The sequence below is a fragment of the Gorilla gorilla genome, chromosome 17 (genome assembly GCF_029281585.2).
Source record: "Gorilla gorilla gorilla isolate KB3781 chromosome 17, NHGRI_mGorGor1-v2.1_pri, whole genome shotgun sequence".
Classification (NCBI taxonomy): domain Eukaryota; kingdom Metazoa; phylum Chordata; class Mammalia; order Primates; family Hominidae; genus Gorilla; species Gorilla gorilla.
Genome location: NC_073241.2, coordinates 38,482,620 through 38,503,306, shown reverse-complemented (window position 1 = coordinate 38,503,306; position 20,687 = coordinate 38,482,620). Strand labels below are relative to the sequence as shown.

Below are 20,687 nucleotides of genomic sequence, written 5' to 3'. Positions count from 1 at the left end.
CTCATGAAGAACAACCTTCACAATCATTTTCCCATGCCAACTGCAGGGTGTAAATTCCCCAGTTGCGTTAGAAGAGAAACAGGACACCTAAATGCTGTGTGATCCTGGGCCAGCCCCTGGAAGAAGGATGGGGAGATTGCTACAAAGGACACTTGGTTCTGTTAGCAGACTTTGTATATGGACGGTTGATTAGTCAGTAGGACTGTAGCAACATTTGTAGTTATGTAAGAGAATCTCAGCCTTAGGAAATACATATGGACAAGGGCATACTGGCTCCAGCTTACTTTCAAATGGTTCAGGGGGAAAAAATGTGTAAATACGAATATGAAAACATACAGATAGGGAAAGTATATGATAAAGCAAATGTAGCAAAATGCTAACAATTGAAGTAACTGGGTGAAGAGTATGTGGAACATTTTTATACTATTCTTTCTGTGAGCTTGGAATTATTTCAATTTTTTTAAATTTTGTGGATGCATAGTTGGTGTATCTATTTATGGGTTGCATGAGATATTTTCATACAAGCATCCAATGTGTAAAAATCACATGCGGGTAAGTGGAGTATTTCAAACTTTAAAAAATACATTTTGTTAAATATTCATTTGAGGACTACTATATATACAATGAGCTTACTGTGCATGTTTTAATCATCTTTGTAGAAGAGAAAATAGCTTGCTTCATTACAATAATGCCTACCAATGCTTTAAATTGTGTATATTGTTTTCTAGTCAAATTCTAAGAATCCTAAGGCATTTTCTTATCTCCCTCTCCCTGACCTTCAAGTCTGATCAGCCCCCAAGGTCTTCCAAGTCTCTCTGAATGTTCCTCTCTTCCACTCTTCTGAATGTCTGTTGCACTCACCTCCCTGGCTGCACCTCGGGGTCTCTGCAGTGGGTTTCACTGCCCTCCTGCCCACTCTCCCCATCTCTCCAGTCCACTGGTTCACCTTCCTTCTGAAAGCACAGCCCTTGTCAGATCAAAGCTGCCCAGACCTGCCAGTGTGCCAGGGCCACCCCACACAGCAGTGCAGGTTTCCATCTGCACAGGGTCATCTGACCAGAGTAGCCATGGGGACTGAAATCCAGATGCCTCTGCTCCCCAAGCCCTGTGCTGGGCACAGGGACATATCAGCCCAGAGGAAGGGAACCATTTGGATGAGAAATCTGGCAGAAAACAAACGATCCCCTCAAAACAGGTTACTGAAGAGAGCTTGATGAAGGCATTCAGCCTGGCATGGGGGAACAGGGGAAGGACCCTGACCTCCTCCCCTTACCCTGCCATTCCCCCTGCACCCACAGGAGCTGGGCCAGGGAACCCAGTGGAGGCTGTCTGCAGAGCCAGCCCCCTGGGCCGGAGAGGGTGGGTCTGCAGGCCGGCATAATCCCCAGTGTCCAGGCTCTGCTTCACAGAAGGCAGTGGACTTGGGGCTGACAGACCTGCTGGTAGCTCATCACTCAGCAGATGAAGGGCTGACTTGCATTTCCTCTTTTAATATCAAAGCCTCCCACAGACCCTGCTTCCAGGCTTTCTCTCTTCTAGCTCCTCTGGCTGCCGGGCTCCCAACATGAGCTTAGCCTGCACCACCCACCCCAAAAGTCCCACTGTTCCAAGCAGGCCCCAAAGGCCTCCTCCAGCGTTTAGGCTCCTGCCCAAGCACAGCCTGGGCCACTGGACACCTGGCCCTTGGCTTCTGTGTCTTAACTTCTTGTAGCATGCATTGGCCAGGCCAGGTCTGCTGTGGGCAGCAGTGTCTCTGACTGGGACACCAAGCTCCCCGAGGGGAGGGCTGTCACCTAGGATGGCCTGACCTCTGTGAGCAGAGCCCAGCATGGCACCTTCATGACCAGCTCGCTGCCGAGGCACACATGCCCCAGCTTCCCCTATCTCAGCTCACTGCAACCTCCACCTCCCGGATTCAAGCAATTCTCCTGCCTCAGCCTGCTGAGTAGCTGGGATTACAGGCGCCCACCACCACACCTAGCTAATTTTATGTATTTTCACTGGAAATAGGGTTTCACCATGTTGGCCAGGCTGGTCTCGAACTCCTGGCCTCAAGTGATCTGCCTGCCTCGGCCTCCCAGAGTGCTGGGATTACAAGCATGAGCCACCACACCCAGCCAAGCCTTTCCTCTTGAAGCAGTTATTCCCCAGGGAAAAGGAGGAAGCACTCCTTCCAGGCAGAATTGGAAAATTGTGTGGCGTGAGTCCGTGCAGAGCGGGTGAGGATGAGGAGGATGTGCGGGTTGCCAGGCAGGACGGCAGTGACCTGGGGGACTCAACGCCCACAGAACCTCAGTGCTGCGGAGGAGCCCACTGCTCTTTGCCGCCCGATGTCATAACATCTTACTGCCTTATTTCATGTGATCAGTGCATCACCGAAGTACACGAGCAGAAACACCATGATGGTGTCCGCTGCCCACTGAACGAGGGCAGGTGAGGGCCCAGAGAGTGCCCTGCGTAGCCTAGATCCCTGGGGGCACTTGGTGCTCAGATTCAGGGAAATTCTTACAGAGCAGAGCATCTGAGGCTGTTCTCATTATTCAACTTTTCATTTGGAAACAATCTCAAACTTAGAAAAAAGTTGCAAGAATAAGACTTCAAAGGCTTCCTAAATGCCCCTCACCCAGGTTCGCCTCTTGTTCACATTTCCCTGTGTGCCTTCTCATTTGCATACATTCTGTAGATGTGCAGGTGGAGGTGTAGACAGGTGAATCTTTCTCAATATTCTGAGAGCTTGCTGTGGCCATCATGGCCGTTGACTCCCAAAGGACGTCCGTGTGTGTTTCTAGGGGTGGCGTATTCCCTTAGGTGACCATGGTACAGTTCTCAAAATCACTCAATTGGACATTGAGACAATAAGTGTGTCTGACCCGTCGTCATCTGCACAGCAGTTTCATCGGTCGGCCCCTCTATGTGTTCTCCAGCATTTTCCCCTCCAGGATTGGAGGTATTGAATCGCTCCTTCGCTCTTTATGACATTGGCATTTGTGAAGAATACAGGTCCCTCTCCTTTTTTTTTTTTTTTTTAGTTTTAGGTTTGCCCGATGTTTCCTCCTGACTTAAATTCAGGGAATACCTTTCTGGCTAGAGCACTGCATACACTCTGTGGTGTCCTTCCCGGGGTCTCACCTGTGGAAACCTGTGATGCCCACACCTCCCGCACTGGGGGGGTCAATTGTGATGACCCAATTTGGTGTCCAGTTTCTCCACTGTGTGGTTACTCTTTTTTTTTTTTTATGTTGCCACTAATAAGCACCCTATGGGGAGACACTTTAAGACCATACAGCCCTCCTGCTCCTCGTTAAAACCTCCCCCTGCGTTCAGCATCTGCTGCCGATTCCACCTGACCCATGCTTCCTTCCCCACGGTGGTCGAAAAGGATGTGTCCCCTGTCCCAGCCCTCCTTCCGCATTCACTAGCTGCCTTTGGCTAGAGTCCTCCCTTTTCTATTTATTTATTTATTTATCTATCTATCTATCTGTCTGTTGTTGGCAGGGACACCTGACAGGCCTGTAATTTTCAGTGGCTTAGAATTCGTTACAGTACTTAACTGTTTTGGTGCTCACATCATCCCAGATTTGGCCAAATGAGAGCCCCTTCAATCCAGCTCTTGTGTGCTAATGGTGTACCCCCAGCATTTTGGGGCACTTCCTTACTTTCCGACATAACAATGTTCCAGGTTTAGCTCATAGCTACCCTGCCCTGCCCACTCCATGCCCCACACCCCCAGTTAGCTATTTCTCTAAGGATGACCAAGATCTGGGTACTGTCCCTGCTCGCTGCTTCTGGAGAGTCTTAACTTCTTGGCATTTCAGCAGACAGAAGTAGGAAATACATGCATGTAGATACACCGGGACAAACATACACAGGCTCACAAATACACTTGCACACACCCATTTGTGGACAGAATCATGAGTGTGTCTATGTATATTTTAGAAATCATGAGCTCATACCAATTCTTGCAATTCCAGTCCATCCCCACAGGCCTCTTTCTTGCTTCTCTTCATTCCATATGTGTGTGTTGCCTCTTCCTTTCTGAAAATCCTGGCTCTCATTCACAACATAACACATTTCTTCATTTGCTCAACCATACAATACATCTAAATTTGTTTGGGATTCGTGTGCAATGAGGGAATCCCTTTTGAATATCAGTCTCAACTTACCCATAGTTTAAATTCATCAAATGTTGCTATGTGATGACAAATGAAAGCAAACCATGCAATGCAAACATAGACAAAGATGAAGCTCTGTGCCCCTTCCTCTTTGTCAACAGCCCTGCAAGTTTTAGGATGAGCCACTCCAGCTTCTCTGAGAAAGGCTCATAGTTCCTACCTGGGATAAGAAAAGTTTATGTTATGTTTAATTGCATAGACAATTCGATATTCTATTACAAGGAATACTGTTGCTTTAAACTCTGTAACTAAACCAAATTCTAAAAGAAACCAGTTGCTAAGGCAACTGGGCAAAGAGATAATTAATTCATCAGTCATTATATGCAGATTAATCTGCCTAACTGAGTGGGAAAGGAGGTAGGCTTCTTTGATTTTTCCTTTTGGAATTAGTAGAAGAGAGAAGGGTGTAGTTTTTTAAAATCTGTAAGAGGCCTCAGAGTTCATCCGGGAAAGGGTGGAGGCTTTGGAATCCAACAGAACTCTACCCTTTCAGACCCCTGTGAAAGCTATGGACCAAATTGTGGGCAATATGGTGCATTCTATAATCATCAAATGAGATGCTGAAAATAAAGCACCTTTCAGTGTCTTTTAAAAATGAAGAGTGACTTACAAATATTAGCGTAAATTTCTCTGAAAAAATGAAATGATGTTTTTTATGCACTTGTAGAATTAACCACACAAACTCCTCTGTGCTCCCACTGTAATCGTTACAGAATTTAGAGAACTTGACTGCAGGTCCATCCCTCTCAACTAGACTATTAAATTAATGAGATCAGGGACAATGTCTTATTTATCCTTATAATGTCAAGGCATGGAAGTGTGCTAGATGTATAGTAGGTGTTGAAAGAATGCTTTATGATGAATGAATGAATGAATGAACATGCATTGCTTTAAAAGCACCTCAGAGCCTGCCTCTGTCCCCCAGGCTCCATGTTGTCACCTGCTGGTGTAAAAGTATAATTGCAGTAAATGTGTCTAAGAACAAGGAATTGAAGTCACTCAACTGTCATCAGGAGACTCTCTCCCACAATTGCTGTGCTGAAAATTCTACATGTGCATTTTGTTCTTTTTTATTTTGGTAAAATATATGCAATATAAAATGTACCATTTAAATCATTTTTAAGAGTACAGCGCAGTAGCATTAAGTACATTCGCATCATTGTGCAATCTTCACCACCATCCATCTCCAGAAATTTTTCATCCTCCCAAACTGAATCTCTGTACCCGTTAAACACTAACTCCTCATTTCTCCTCTCTTCCCAGCCCCTGGATACCACCATTCTACTTTCTGTCTCTACCACATTTTGCTTACCCATTCGCCCATCACATGTGCATTTTTGTACAGTTCCTAGTATGCTTTGTTACCTGTGTGTTCCCAGCCAGCAGCTTACACTGTGCTCAGCTGAGTGTCACAGGCCCTCAGTGAGTCTTTGTTGACCGTACTATAGTTCATTGTTCATGTGTCTGCTCAGCAGAAAAAGCTAGGAAATCCTCAAGGATGTCCGCATGCTGCCTCATGGAGAGGGATAAGATGGATATATATTAGTTCTATTCCTATTGAATGATCGTCATAATTACCACAGTCCACTTACTGGGAGCTTGATGCAGTGAATCAGTTCATCTAATCCTCACCATAGCCCCATGAGGGGAGTACTGTTACCCTCACCCATGCACTGAGAAGGACAGAGAATAACAAAGAAAGGGACCTCTGCTGGCATTCTTGTTCAGCAACCACTATGCTGCACCCAGCGGAGGAGCTGCCTCTTAAGAAAAGTTTCCGTGCCAAGAACACGCATTATGGGGCTCATATGCTCACCCGACCTCTGAGACTGAGTTTCATTGTCTGCCAACCTGCCTTCTGGGCGATACCAGTTCCCTTCCCTCTGCCTATCCTTCTGCAGTGCCTTCTCACCTTAAATGTGCGCCTTCCCTCCATGTGGTCCGACCCCACCACTCCTAAACACCGGCCTCGGATGCCGCTCCCATGATGAAGCTTTGCCCGATTCCAAGGACCCTCACACACCCCTCAGTGTCCCTCCCACGGCACCTAGCCCTCGGCTTATACCCATCCTGGCACACTGCCCTCTGAGTGAGTGGGCTGTGCTAGTCCTATTTGCTCAACTGCACAGAAACTTAAGAAATTGGTCTTAGAGTGTTGTTATCCTTTCTGGAATACATCTCTATGGGTGACAGCCTGTAGGTAGCAATATCCATGTGTTCAACTACTTGAATCTTCCTTTCCTTTTTGTGTGGACACGAAATCGGAATCTACGAACCATCTTCCCTTATGGTATATCTTCACTTGATTTGCTTAAAATATGAGAACAGGGTGAGGCAGACAGACAGACATTACTGAATTCCAACATTGGATCAGTGCTAGTTCTAGGATTCATATGGAATCAGGTGTTAGCCTAGGGGCCACATGAGATCAGGTGTTGGCGCTAGGATTTACACAGAATCAGGTGTTAACACTGGGATTAACACGTGGATGTCACCACACCTTTGATTTTCCACAGGAGCACTCACTAATACAAAAAAAAAAAACAAAAAACCACCACTGTTAGGCATTTACAATGCAGACCACATTGTTCCTCTGTCTTTTTGCTCCAAATCAAGGGACTTTGTGGAGTCTGACTCACTTTATACTAAAATATGTTTGTGAATATAATCATTTGAAGAGTAGAAAAGTCAGGGTATCTAGAACCATCTCTTAAGTGCTAAAACTATTTTTTATCATAAAATATTCCCTCAGAAAGAAACTTTGTTCATATATGGTAGATTTGCTTGAAAATTTTTTACATTTTACTTCATCTGATGTTTGTTAATTAGTAAAGAGAGCACCATCTTTAAAGCTTTTTAGACTGGTTTTGAAACTTCACTTTGGCTAAACATTGGCTAAACAACATGTGTTTGAATATCTGCTGTAGTCCAAAATGCTGCTAGGCTATTTGAGGTTAAACAGCAGATTGAAACAGATGGGGTTGCTGATTTTCACTGTTCAAATGCAAATTATTGGGCACTTTATTTGATTTCTGGTTTGTAAAATGTGTTTTAAATGCAACTTTGAGGTGTGTGGTTTCTCTTAAAATACACCAATGGTCCCCACACCTACCCTTGCCTCACAGCCTGACCTAGTTTGGTGGTCTTCAGGGATATTTTTGAATTGTAAGACCTTGATAGTTCATTCTATTTGCAGGTTCCTCTTGTTATGCTTTGTGGGATACGCTTTTGTTTGGTTTTGTTTTGACATATTCAATGGCCTTTCCACCGTCTAACACAGTAATTAAACTCCTATCTGTGCCACTGAGTCCAGTGCTTTAGTGGGAATATTTCAGTACTGGATTTTTGGACAAGGGGTGAAGTCAGAGACATGTAACCTACTTTTCCTACTGATTCAGTGTTATTTTGGTTTTTAAAGCTGTGAGTTAAAGAAGAATGTGTTATTCTCCTTTACAGATGACACTTCTAAAAGCTCCTTAATATTACTTTGGTTTATAGGGGTAAGAAAAATAGAAGATAAATTATTTCAATACATTCTAAAATATTTGATCACAGATTATTATGTACAGAAAAGGAAAATGGAAAAATATTTCCCCGCTTTTCTCTAAAAATCGTTAAAATTTTTATCATGATGTTTTTTAAGTGTATTATAATTAGGTCACAGAATGATCTCTGCTGCTAAAAATGAATGATCATCTACTCAGGTTATTTCCACCAAGATACTAAGAAAAAAAAGAGATATAAAACAACAGCAAGTTGTTTAAAATGTCCCGAAGGGACCCCCAGCTGAGGGCTGTGTGCACACTGGTCACTCAGTGGCCACAACTCCAGCACCACCCAGTTGTTTGCAACTCTCGGGCTATAGCTTTCGGCTTCTTGGAGCATTGTTAGTGCATAGAATTTAGTGACCATTCACCTTTCGTAAACTGTTTTGTTCCTCGGAGACAGAGTCTCGCTCTGTCACCCAGGCTGGAGTGCACTGATGCAAACATGACTCACTGCAGCCTCGACCTCCTGGGCTCCAGCAATCCTCCTGCCTCAGCCTTCCAAGTAGCTGGGACTACAGGTGCATCCCACCATGCCCGGTTAACTTTTGTAATTTTTGTAGAATTGGGGTTTCGCCATGTTGCCCGGGCTGGTTTCAGACTCCGGAGCTCAGGCAATCTGCCCCTGCTCGGTCTCCCAAAGTGCTGGGACTACAGGTGTGAGCCACTGTGATGGCCGTTAAAACTGTTGATGTACCTGTTCCAGAAGTCTTAGTGCAGTTTTCATCTTTAATAACCTTTAAAGTATAAAGACTACAGAAGACCAGTTATTACATTTTCTATCTATTTTTTTATTAAAATTTAATGTATCCACCGTCTTGTGCTATACATACATCTAGTCAGTTTTCAAACTTGATCAGCATCTCCTGGATCTTGGCCTGTCGTGAACTGAAACAGCTGCCTTGAATTTTTTCATCCTTTCATCCTGTTGTTAATTAAATTTCCGCAGGGGTGGGAGGCTCCTTATAATGGGAAACAAATTTCCTTCTTACTGCTATTGGGGACTTGAGCTCAGCTAACCAGAGAACAGGTGACTTTTTTTTCAACATTTGCCATCTTCAATCCGAAGGACGACTGAAAGAGACCAAGTTTTTAAATTATTATTCAAAATTTACAAAACTAAGTATAAAAGAAATTTAAATAATTAAACTTTCAAATGCACTAAGACTTCTGAGATGCCTTCTGCAGCCCTGGCCCTGGCTGTCCCCTCCAACCTGACCCGCTGGTGCCTAGTCTCTTCCATCACATTTGATTTATTTGAATAAATCAGAGCCCATGGCTTCACAGGACCGTGTGTGGCATTTGGGCCCTCTTTGGCAGCAACGACTGCCTTTCTGTTCACATGCATTTCGTTTTGAGAATGCCAATGGACACACCAACTGCTTCTTTGGATTTCACCAGTTGGCAGTGGTTGATCAGCTATTTGGAATGCAGCCAATTTGAGTGAAGAAATATCCATATTTGTAGCCCTGTTACAATAGTGAAAGCTACAACCACAAAAAAAGATGCAACACCATTTTGAATCTGAACACCAGACCAACGTGAATAGTGAGATAATCGTCTTTATGACAAAAGAGGGATTGAGCAAACAGTTTGTATGTTGGATGATGTGTTTGCAATTACTTTGCTAGATACTGCCAATAAGAAAGTGTTCTTGGGCAGAGATACCTAGGGAGTTGGGTTTTGTTTAAAGCCGTAACAGAAGATGGATTTTGGTTGTGTCTTCAGAAGCTGAAGTTCTTGTTCCATTGGAGCACTCCACGACTCCCCTTTTAAAAGTGGAGCCTTTTCTTCTGGGACACTATGAAGTTTTGGATTTAAAGGCAAATGGCAAAGTTGCATCTGTGGAAATGGTTAAATATCATCACTGTAGGCACAACCTCTGCATGCCCTCTGTAACAATGTGGAGAAGCTCTTCTCAGGTTTAGAAACAGAAACTTTGAAGAGCAAGTTTTGGTTCCTTTTTAACAATGATATTAAGAAGAATTTAACACCAGGTGCAGTGGCTCACACCTGTAATCCCAGCACTTTGGGAGGCCAAGGTGGAAGGATCACTTGAGTACAGGAGTTTAAGACCAGCTTGGGCAACATAGCAAGACCCCGTCTCTACAGAAAATTTAAAAATTACCCAGGAGTGGTGGCACATGCCTGTAGTCCCAGCTACTTGGGAGGCCAAGGGGAGAGGATCCCTCCAGCCCAGGAGGTTGAGGCTACAGTGAGCTGTGATTGTGCCACTGCACTCAAGCCTGGCAGCAGAGTGAGACCCTGTCTCTAAAAAGAAGAAAGAAGAAGAAGGAGAGGGAGAAAAAGGAGAAGGACAATTTTGACGACAGACAGAAGGATAGGCTCCATTTTATTAGGGGCTTGGACTCTGGCTTGATTGCTGCCACCCAGGTGAAGCAGCTGAAAGAGACGCAGTACAAAATACACTCCCCAGACATTTGTGACTGGCATGGAGGGCAGCCCTGATTTATTGGTTGCTGGACGAGTGGCAGATCGTATTGGAAGTGAACATCATGAAACCCTCTTGAACTCTGAGGAAGGCACTCAGGCTCTGGATGAAGTCATATTTTCCTTGGAAACTTAGGACATTACAACAGTTCGCACTTCAGTAGGTAAGTATTTAATTTCCGAGTAGATTTGGAAGAACACAGATAGCATGGTGATCTTCTCTGGACAGAGATCAGATGAACTTATGCAGGGTTATGTATATTTTCATGAGGCCGAGGAGAGAGAGGCCTCTGAAGAAGCTCTATTTGTTTGGTGTTCTCAGCGCAGATCGAACTGCCCACGCTGCCCACAGCCTTGAACTGAGAGTCTGGTTTCTGCATCATCTATTTTCTTCCTGTTACATGTCTCTGCCACCAGAAATGAGAACTCCAAAGATGAGGTGGAGAAACAGCTCCTGAAAGAGACATTTGAGGACTCCAGTCTGAGACCCTGAAGAGAGTCTCTGGGGAACAAAAGAAGCCTTCAGGGATGGAATAAGAATGCCTGGTTTAAGGTGTTACAGGAACATGTTGAACATCATGTTGAAGACGCAATGACTGCAAACGTGGGCCAGAAATTTCCCTTCAATATCCTAAAGCCAAAGAAGTCTATTCATGCCCTTGAGGCTTGAATGCCACTACCCAGGCAGGGTGCAGTGGCTGAGCCAGTACCGCATGCCCACATGGATCAATGCCCGCTCACTGACCCACTACAAGTCAGCTACCTAAGCCTAGGTGCTCTCTGAGCCAAAGAGCAACAGCAAATGTTCTTGTTGTGAAGGATAGGGGTACTGGGGATGGATAGGGGGGCAAGGAAAATCAACCATCCAGGCGTACTGGGGTGTGAAAAAAATAAAAGTCTTAAATTAAAAAAAAAAAAAAAGAAAAAGACTTCTGAGACATCCTGTATGTCTTAAACTTCAACAAGAGTGAGGAAACAACTGTTTTACTTTTGTGCCTTCCAAATTCTCCATGAGGTGACCAGGACCTTCTCTTCCTGGCTCTGGTGCAGTCAGCCTGGACCCTCTGCCCGCAGCTCCCAGGGCAGCCCTGGGTCCCCGCAGGTGGGTGTGTTGCCGGGGAGCGCAATGCTGCTGCTGCAGTTGCCTAGCAACAGACGCTCACACTGGCAGCGGGCGCCACTCTGCTCTTGGTACCCTCCTCACCAGCCCTGCTCCCACTGCTCCAGGTGGCCAGCTGGTACACCTGATGCAATGGTTCTAAACACAAATGAGAATCGGTTTCCCAGACCAAACTAGAAAAAGGTCAGGTGATTGGGTTAAAAATTTTTTTAAGGTGTGTTGAATTCCTACCTGAAAATAGGCTAAGACTGGCTTTGCATTTTTCATGAGAAATGTCTCGTCACTGTATAAGGAAAGTGCTTTTATGTTTTAGAGTGTTGGCAATGTGTTGTGGCACACAATGCAGGTAATAGTGTGAATGTTGCAGCCAGGCTGCAAGGGTCTGTGTCCCAGATACTCTTCTTACTCAGCCTCTCAGTCTCTGTAAAATGATGATGACAATAGTTCCCACCTTTTAGGGCAAATACCAAGTAAATTATTCCATGGAAAGGATTTAACCCAGTGCCAGCAATCACTTCATAACTAGAAGCAGTTTTATAGCACACACATTATCATTATATTATTAATATATTAACTTCCTGGGTATATTTTCGTACGTTTTTCATCACATCTGTTTACCTAATCCTTCTTAAATTTCAAATATAGAATTTATCTTTAACACTGATTGCTAAATCTGAACAAGTGGAAATCTTTTGCTATATTTTTAGGGAAACTAAATATCAGACTTCCTTAAAAATGTGACTTCTAGGTTCTAACATAATTCTCCCTTTATAAGTTTTCAAGGGATTTATTTTGTCCCCTGCTGTCCAACATTTTATAGAAATCTTGACATTAAAAAAAAGTTGGCAAATCCTTATAAAAATCCCACTACTCTATGCTTTTTTCAAAAAAAAGCACAGATACATACATTTTCTGGCCAGGCGCAGTAGCTCAGGTCTATAATCCCAGCTCTTTGGGAGGCCGAGGCGGTTGGATCACTTGAGGTCAGGAGTTCGAGACCAGTCTGGCCAACATGGTGAAACCCCGTCTCTACTAAAAATACAAAAAATTAGCTGGGTGTGATGGCAGGTGCCTATAATCCCAGCTACTCGGGAGGCTGAGGCATGAGAAGCCCCTGAAGCTGGGAGGCAGAGGTTGCAGTGAGCTGAGATCATGCCATGGCACTCCAGCCTGGGCAACAGAGCCAGACTCCGTCTCAAAAAAAAAAAAAAAATCTTACCTTCTGACTGCCCCACTAGTCATAGCGCATGCTGGGTTGATATTGCCACGTGTGAATATATGTGTTTACACACTCATAAGATGTGAGCTGTGGAAACTGTGCTAAACAGTCTCCTTCCACAAAACTTCAACTTTTAGCCTAGCTCAGAATGGAGTCTGACACTGTATGTTTGCTTCTGCCTGTCTAGAAAAGTAATTCATTGCATTTTTAAAATGTATTTTTATTTTCAGTAAGAATATTTATTGAAAAGTACTATATTGAACAAATATTTTTTACGTGTGGTCATGAAATTCCTTTGATGAGAATTCACACTTTGAGCTGGAGTTATCTTTTGCTTTAATGACGTCATTCATTCCCTTGACAAATATTCCCAGCGCATCTCCTCTGGGTCAGGCACTGAACCAGGTACCGGTGCCGCAGGTACAAGGATAGGCTCAGCCTCGGCCCTCAAGGAGTCCACAGTCTAGTGGAGTTTTGAGGACACAGTTAAACCATAACAATGCAAGGTGATGGGTGAGACCAGCGGAGAATCTGGTGCTCCCTTAGGGCTTCAGAAGGTGTGGCCTAACCCCCAATGTGAGGGAGGCAGTGAGGCCCAGCTTGAGTCTGGAAGGATAACTAGGGGGGTTGACCCAGAAAAGTAGAGTCCCCAGGTATTCCCAAGACACAAGCAGCACATGCACCCGACCAGCCTGTTCAGGAACTGAGAGTGTTAGGAGGGATGGGGTAAGCCCTAAGAAGGGGAGAGTTTATACCAACCCCACCAGAAGGACCAGGCCCAGGGTTTGTAGATGATGGGGACAGTGATGTGGCTGGATTTGTATTATCTCAGTGGGAGCATTGTGCAAGGTGCACTGAAATGAGACAGCAGGCAGTGGAAACCGTCCGGAGGCCTCTGAAATCCAGCTCTCTGTTAGTAATCTAAGACCACAGCAGTGGCAGACGCCACGGAAAGAACAGGACAGATACTCAGGAAACGGACCCAACGGGATGCGGTAACTGTTGGGATTTGTAAGAAAATGGAATCTGGCATAACTCCCACCGTTCTGGTTTGGAAAATTAGGGGCCCTTATTCCAGAGAAAGAACTGAGAAAGGAGCAGGTAGAAGGCGTGAGGGTGGCACGGGGCATGAGCTCAATCCTTGGCAAGGTGAATTCCAGACACCTGCGGCACCGTGGGGGCGGTGTGTCTGGGGACGGTGGTGGTCAGCAGGATGGGCTGGGCTAGAGATCCGCGGTGGGCACGGTGAGAGCTGAGTGGGCAGAGTATGGAGGATGCAGTCAGCCCGTCAGGAACGTGTGTGGGTTGAGAGGCTGTGCTGTGGGGAAGGCTCCTCGGACCCCTGGGTGGAGGAGCCCGGATGCACCGGCCAGAGGGACAGCCGGAAACCCAATGCAGTCTCTAGGAGGGATCAAAGCAGGAGCCACAGAGACGGAAAGAAAATAAAGACCAAAATTCATGGATGAGACTTGGCCCCTGGGAGGCCCTAGATGACCTTGATGAGAGTATTTTCCCTATGGGGTGAATGTGGAAGCCAGGCTGCCAGGGACTGAGGTGGGAGCAGCAGGAGGGGAATACAGGCGGGGTCAGACGACCTTTCTAACTCTTGGCTGCGGTGGGCAGGAGGAAAACTGGTGGAACTAACAAGGGGCGTGAGATGAAAGGTGTTTTGTGGTTCAGGTGGGACAGAGTTGAATGTGTTCGCTTGCTTGAGGGAAACCAGCCGGTAGCAGGAGAGGTTGAAGCAAGAGTGGGGAGGGGAAGGTGCGCTGGGTGAGGGGCGAAGGTCCACAGGGCAGCGGCGGGCCTGAGGGTAGGGGAAGCGCCGCCTGGGGAGCTGGGGCGGGCTGTGGTCTGTTCTCCTGAAGAAGGCCAGCTCCGCAGTGAAGAAGACCGTGTAGGTTTCTTGGAAGGTGGAGGGACTCGACGACAGAGCTGAGCAAAGGCAAGTTAGACAGCGCAGCGCCAAGCCCGAGACGGTCAACTGGGAGCAGCCACACACAAGGAACAGTGACTTCTCCACGCCCACGGCTGTTGTCCACGACTTCGGCCCGGCCCCCTCTTCTGACCTCCTTCCCCCAAGTACAACACTGCAAACGCCAAGCTGCCGGCTCTGGCCCTATTGGAGGGGTCTCAGTAACGGAGGGCAGGTGCCAGTCTCGCGCCCTAGTTCGTTCCTCTGCTACAACGCCAAGTTCGAGGCCACAGTGCCTTCTGGAAGAGTGGTAGTGCTGCTTGGGAGCACTGCACAGGAGAAACGGGGGCTGGAGGTAAAGACAGGAGGCTCGGGAGGCGGCGACGTGGGCGAGCTGGAATAGTCTAGAAGCTGAGCAGAACAAAGGCGGTGTGACTGGTGAGCTTCGGAGGGATCCTCCTCCCTGCTAGAATATGCATGATCCTGCGCGAGTCTTCGCCCGCCAGGAGCAGGGACGCGTCCGAGCCAACACGGGGCGCGCGCCCAGACGCACTTTCCCGGCTCGGGGTGCAAGAGAGCCAGGCGGCCGCGGCGCGGCGGAAGGGCTGCGGGCCCGGAACCCAGGCGGGTCAGCGTGTAAGCGCCCCAGCCGGCCGGGCTCCGTGGGGGGTCAGCTCCCTGACCCCTACAGCGCGGTAGCGCCTCTCCGAGAGCTCCGGGACCAGCGGCCCGGCCGCCCCCAAAGCCAGCCTCCCTCTCCCTTCCCCGCACCGGGAACCCAGACCAGGGAGGGGGCGCACGTCCGACGGCTGAGGAATAGCAGGGCGCGAGCCGGCCCGGCAGGTGCCCATCGTCTCCCTCTGGGACCCCGGTGGCGCGCTCTGTCCTCCGCGCCACGCTCAGCCACCACCCCGGCTGGTTGGGACCCGGCACCCAGCCGAGCGCGCCGCCCCCTCGGGGACCCGCTGGGCGGGGCTGAGCGAGGCTTGGAGTGCGGGCGAAGGGACGCGGGGCGAAGGGACGCGGGGCGAACCCAGGGCGCTGCGCCACCTCGGCTGTCTCCAGCGGAGACCGGCGTCCTCGCCCCCCGTCTCCGTTCATTGTGCCGTATTCATCCAGCAGATTTTGAAACAATTCTCGTGTAAAAAGGCATTTTACTCCGCGCGTCTTCCTTACAGCCATTTAGTTGGGAGTTTGCGGTGGGCAGGGGGAGGGAGAAGAAACGCCTGCTCTGAATCGGAAAACACCGAAGAGACCAGACCATCTCTTTCAGCAGCAGGAAAGAGAGGAGCCGTCGCAGGAGCCGCACACGTCTCCAACTGTCTATTGCTTTTTGCGCACATTCCTAACTTCCTGACGTCCATCCCAGCGGGCAGGCATGGGGTGTTTGGGCGGCAACAGCAAGACGACGGAAGACCAGGGCGTCGATGAAAAAGAACGACGCGAGGCCAACAAAAAGATCGAGAAGCAGTTGCAGAAAGAGCGCCTGGCTTACAAGGCTACCCACCGCCTGCTGCTCCTGGGTAAGGCCGAGGGGCGCGCGGCGGCTCCCGGCCCCAGCGGAGCGCACAGCCAGGAGCGGCGAGCGCCAGGCTGGGCGGGCAGGGCCGGGCGAGGGTCGCGCGCACCTCTGGGCCGCGGAGCCCAGACGGCGGCCGGGGCGAGCTCCTCCAGCCAGGAACCCGCGTGTAGGAAATCCCCGTGCTGGGGGAGGAGGATTGCTCAGACCCGGCTAGTGGTGAGAGATGGCAGCGATATCCAGACACAGATCACAGCGTTCTTTCTGTTTGTTTGCAGGGGCTGGTGAGTCTGGGAAAAGCACTATCGTCAAACAGATGAGGATCCTGCACGTCAATGGGTTTAATCCCGAGTAAGAATGTTCAATTTCGGTTTTGCTTCCAAACTGCATGCAAACTTTGTCTCTCTCCCAGACGTCCCAAAAGTGCTTTCTCTGAACAATTTCAATTTATTTGATAATGGAGTAGACATTCAAGGGGGAAAAAATTAGATATTTGCTGTTGGATTTGGTATATTTAGGCAAATCCTTCTTCTGCTAGTGTCTAATGAAAAAAAACTTGCTTAACAAAATATGATTTATAGGTATTCTTGGAGTGTTGATCTGTATTACTGGTATTGCTCTGAGCACACTTAACCAATATCTCGATATATTTTTTCAATATAATATTATTTGTTTGCATCTATTTCAGTTTATAACTGTCAACATATTATCCATGGGATAGATCTAGGTAAAATACATTTACAAGTGTAACTGCATCGTTATATTTATATGCAATATCCATAGCGATTTTGCCTAGTTTTTGTGTAACCTGCATAGTTGTTTAAAGCTATAGATTTAAAAAAAAATGTGTGCATTCAAGTTTGTTTAGAGTACAAATTAGAAAAGAAGGGTGCTTTCCTTTCCCAGGTAAAACCTTTGCAGATGTCTTGGGGGTTGATACTGACCTCTAGTGAAACCAGTCTAGGTCAGTGCTGTAGCTGGAAATTTAAAATCCCACTCAATTGATTGGAATCAGTGCTAAGAGTAAATTAAGCTAATAACAACTCTCTTTCAATACAGGGAAAAGAAACAGAAAATTCTGGACATCCGGAAAAATGTTAAAGATGCTATCGTGGTGAGGACTTTTTTAAATGATTGTTTACTAGAAAAGTCAAGTGCTCTTCATTCTAAAACTGTGTAGACAGAAATTACATATTGTAGATTATCATACATGGAGCCTAAATGTTTATCCATATTTTTTTCTTATTCCATTTTAGACAATTGTTTCAGCAATGAGTACTATAATACCTCCAGTTCCGCTGGCCAACCCTGAAAACCAATTTCGATCAGACTACATCAAGAGCATAGCCCCTATCACTGACTTTGAATATTCCCAGGTAAGAAATGCTTACTGAAATATTCTAACTAGTGAAAGATGGAACCATTTTTAATAAGGTTTCTTATTGAGAATCAATATTGATACTAATTCATTATTAACTTTCTTCGAAATCCAGCTCTCTGAATGCATAAGAGGAATACTTACTCTGTACCAAAATATTTGTGTTTGTTAAAAATATTAACTACGGCCAGGGGCGGTGGCTCACACCTGTAATCCCAGCGATTTGGGAGGCCGAGGCGGGTGGATTGCCTGAGGTCAGGAGTTCAAGCCCAGTCTGTCCAACATGGTAAAACCCATCTCTACGAAAAATACAAAAAAATTAGCTGGGCATGGTGGTGTGCGCCTGTAATCCCAGCTACTCAAGAGGCTGAGGCAGGGGAATTGCTTGATCGAGGGAGGTGGAGGTTGCAGTGAGCCGAGATCACGCCACTGCCCTCCAGCCTGGGTGACAGAGCGAGACTCCCATCTCAAAAAAAAAAAAAAAAAAAAAAAAATTAACTACAATGGGATTGCAAGAAATGCTTTTATGAGTGTATGGGGAAGGCTGATAATCGGGAAGGCAGCATACCTTTAAGAAATGCTGATGGTGCTTTTTTTCCTGTCTGTATTCTTAAACTAACAATTAAGCAGTTTCCCAGATAAAAAGAGTAGAAATTACATGAGTAGAGAAAAATACTTATGGTAGGTAATTGCTTCCATGGGAATTACAGAAAGAGCAGAATTCAGTTTGCTTTGAAGATGCACAGCCTTCAGATCAATTGAGAAAAGAATGCATTGTATAAAAAATGATAGCATGGATCACTTCTGAATGTTTATCATATTAAAATGCAGTTTGGTTCACATTTGCATTATTTAGGGCTGCTTTTCCTAGTCACTTGGATGGCAGTATTGCTTATGCAAAAGAGTGACATCAATGTTAGTTTTCTCTCGTTTTTCAGAATATACATTTCTTTAAAATATTTGGTCATTTCATAAAGCATGTTTCAAAGGAAAAGTATTTGTTAAGCTTCTCAGAAAGTCATTTTCATTTTTGTTACAGTGCACCAGAAGTGAGTGTGTATGTGTGTGTGTGTGTGTGTGTGTGTGTATGTGTATTCATCAATAACAGTCTTTCAAAATTTGTATTGCCTGGCATGGTGGTTTGGAGACATTTTTGATTCTTAGAATCCTCTCTTTGAAGGGAAGCATGTGGAGAAACCAATATGGAAAACAGAGAGACCCCGCCCTGCCTGCAAGGCCTGTGGCCCCTGGCTCACCCCACCCCTTCTCTACAGAGCACCATTGTCCTGTGGGCTCTGTATTGGGATGGCTAATAAGAATGACTTTGTTTCTTCGTTTGTTTGTTTGTTTGTTTTGAGATGGAGTCTCTCTCTGTCGTCCAGGCTGGAGTGCAGTGGCGTGGCTCACTGAAAGCTCCGCCTCCCGGGTTCACGCCATTCTCCTGCCTCAGCCTCCCTAGTAGCTGGGACTACAGGCGCCCGCCACCACGCCCGGCTAATGTTTTTTGTATTTTTAGTAGAGACGGGGTTTCACCGTGTTAGCCAGGATGGTCTCGATCTCCTGACCTCATGATCCACCCGGCTCGGCCTCCCAAAGTGCTGGGATTACAGGCATGAGCCACCGTGCCCAACCAAGAATAACTTTTTTAAAAAGCTTTTATTTTCATCCTTTAATATGATTTTTGCTTCTGATAAGCATGCCAGTGTAGAGCCAGTGATATCTGTAGAATTTCTAAAATGGAGAAGTGAGGAGTGGCACACTGGTTGGAAGAAGGGGCTGGGCATCTGGCCCCATGTCTTTAACTGGATGGCTTGGAGAGGGCAAGGGGTTGACGTGGCAGGGGAAGGGGTCGGCAGAAGATGCTCCAGCCACACCAGGATCCTCTGCTAACTGGAGGTGCAGATGTCCTCCCGGTTCTCACTGATGCCATGTACACTGGCAAAATCACCCAGAATTACATGGTCCTGGTTGAAATCAGGAGTGGTGTTCCCTTTCAACTTCAGATTTAGACATTTATAGAAAAGCATCTGAGTTCTCGGGTTTATCCTATCATGTTTGCCTAGAAGTAATCGTAAAACATCTTATATATTTGGGGGGAAATGCTATTCTTAACATCTAGTGAGAAATTAAAATTAAGATTTATTAATCGGTCCCATGTCTTCTTTCTCCCGTTCATAACAGTCTCACGGTTGATGAGGCATCCCATATTCAACCCCAAATGCAGAAACAATTGGTAACTCCCACCCATATTATCTAAGGAATCCAAAACATCTAATTTGTGAAAGTGTTTTTGGAGCTAAATCATGAACATTTTTAATTAAAAACTTGAGAAACCATTTGCTTTGAACACATGTATTTTCAGATAGATAAATTAAGGTTACTTAAAAGTTATTATCAGAAAGCATAATTAATTATCATTACAGTAAAGGAGAATTTAGCACCAGCAGATGCAAATGTAATTACAATGCTCTTTCAGAGGTAATACTTTTGTGGGGGTTAGCTTTACTGATGTTTTTTAAGCCTAACATTCTGTTGTCTTAAATGTCTATGCACATGTCAAATGAGAGTGTATTTTATATACATATTTATGTATATTTATATATTTTTAACATAGCCCAGACTTTTATATAAATCAGGAAATTAATGTTAAATATGCAACATTCCTTCTGAAAATGCTATTTTTAATTTTAATATGCACAGAATTTTAGTGACATTTCATAGTGCTTGGAAATATTTATATTACTTATCTTATTAAATTTTGTAGTTCTTGGTTTCATATTTTGATGATCCTCATTCAGAATGATATCAAGACAAATCTGACTTATATGCTCCATTGGAAAATTAACTTTTATTTAAAAGAATGTATGTTTTTTATAAACATACAAGTAGAGCTAAATCAGGTATTTTAATAGTAAACAAAACACTGTTTTACTCAATCCAGTACTTTTTTGAGATTGAATCCTTGAGAAAGCCTGTCAGTGTCATGGTTCAATTATTTGAGGATCTTAAGTTAATTTTCCCATAGGGGTAAGATAACTTTTGAAACAAATACATTATATTAAAGTTAAAAATTAATTTTAGGGTTCTTCAATTTAAGAAGGAAAAGGAGAAGAATAACTTATCTTAGAAACAAACATCTTGAGAATTTTCTCTGAGAATATTGCACATGGGGGAAATACGGGTGGGTTGCTCTTTGGGTCTTTTGCTCTCTATGGTGTCTTTCATTTGAATTTCAGTTGAATTCCATGAATCTGAAGTTGTAACAGAAAGCAGGCAAATGTGGTTAGTACCTATCAGCCAAGGGCTGCTGTGGCGAGGTCAGAGAGACTCGGAGGCTGGATCTTATCATCAGCCTTAGAGGCCAGGTG

General features: G+C 45.6%; 1 protein-coding gene and 1 pseudogene across 5 annotated transcripts in view; both read left to right on the top strand.

Moving 5' to 3' along the window:
• Nucleotides 1-20,687, top strand: part of GNAL (G protein subunit alpha L) — a 189,361-nt gene that overhangs the window by 45,805 nt on the left and 122,869 nt on the right. Inside the window, exons 1-5 of one of the 5 annotated variants that reach the window (XM_019014025.4) lie at nucleotides 13,775-14,860; nucleotides 15,696-15,945; nucleotides 16,220-16,292; nucleotides 17,001-17,055; nucleotides 17,198-17,317. In XM_019014025.4, coding sequence (XP_018869570.1) covers nucleotides 15,801-15,945; nucleotides 16,220-16,292; nucleotides 17,001-17,055; nucleotides 17,198-17,317 — 393 coding nt within the window. In that variant the 5' untranslated portion in view covers nucleotides 13,775-14,860; nucleotides 15,696-15,800. Of the gene's footprint in view, nucleotides 1-13,774; nucleotides 15,059-15,695; nucleotides 15,946-16,219; nucleotides 16,293-17,000; nucleotides 17,056-17,197; nucleotides 17,318-20,687 lie in introns of those variants that run through there. The other 4 variants (XM_055368435.2, XM_004059192.5, XM_019014026.4 and 1 more) reach the window with 4 other exon arrangements.
• LOC101130242 (asparagine synthetase [glutamine-hydrolyzing]-like) lies at nucleotides 9,223-10,935 on the top strand (annotated as a pseudogene).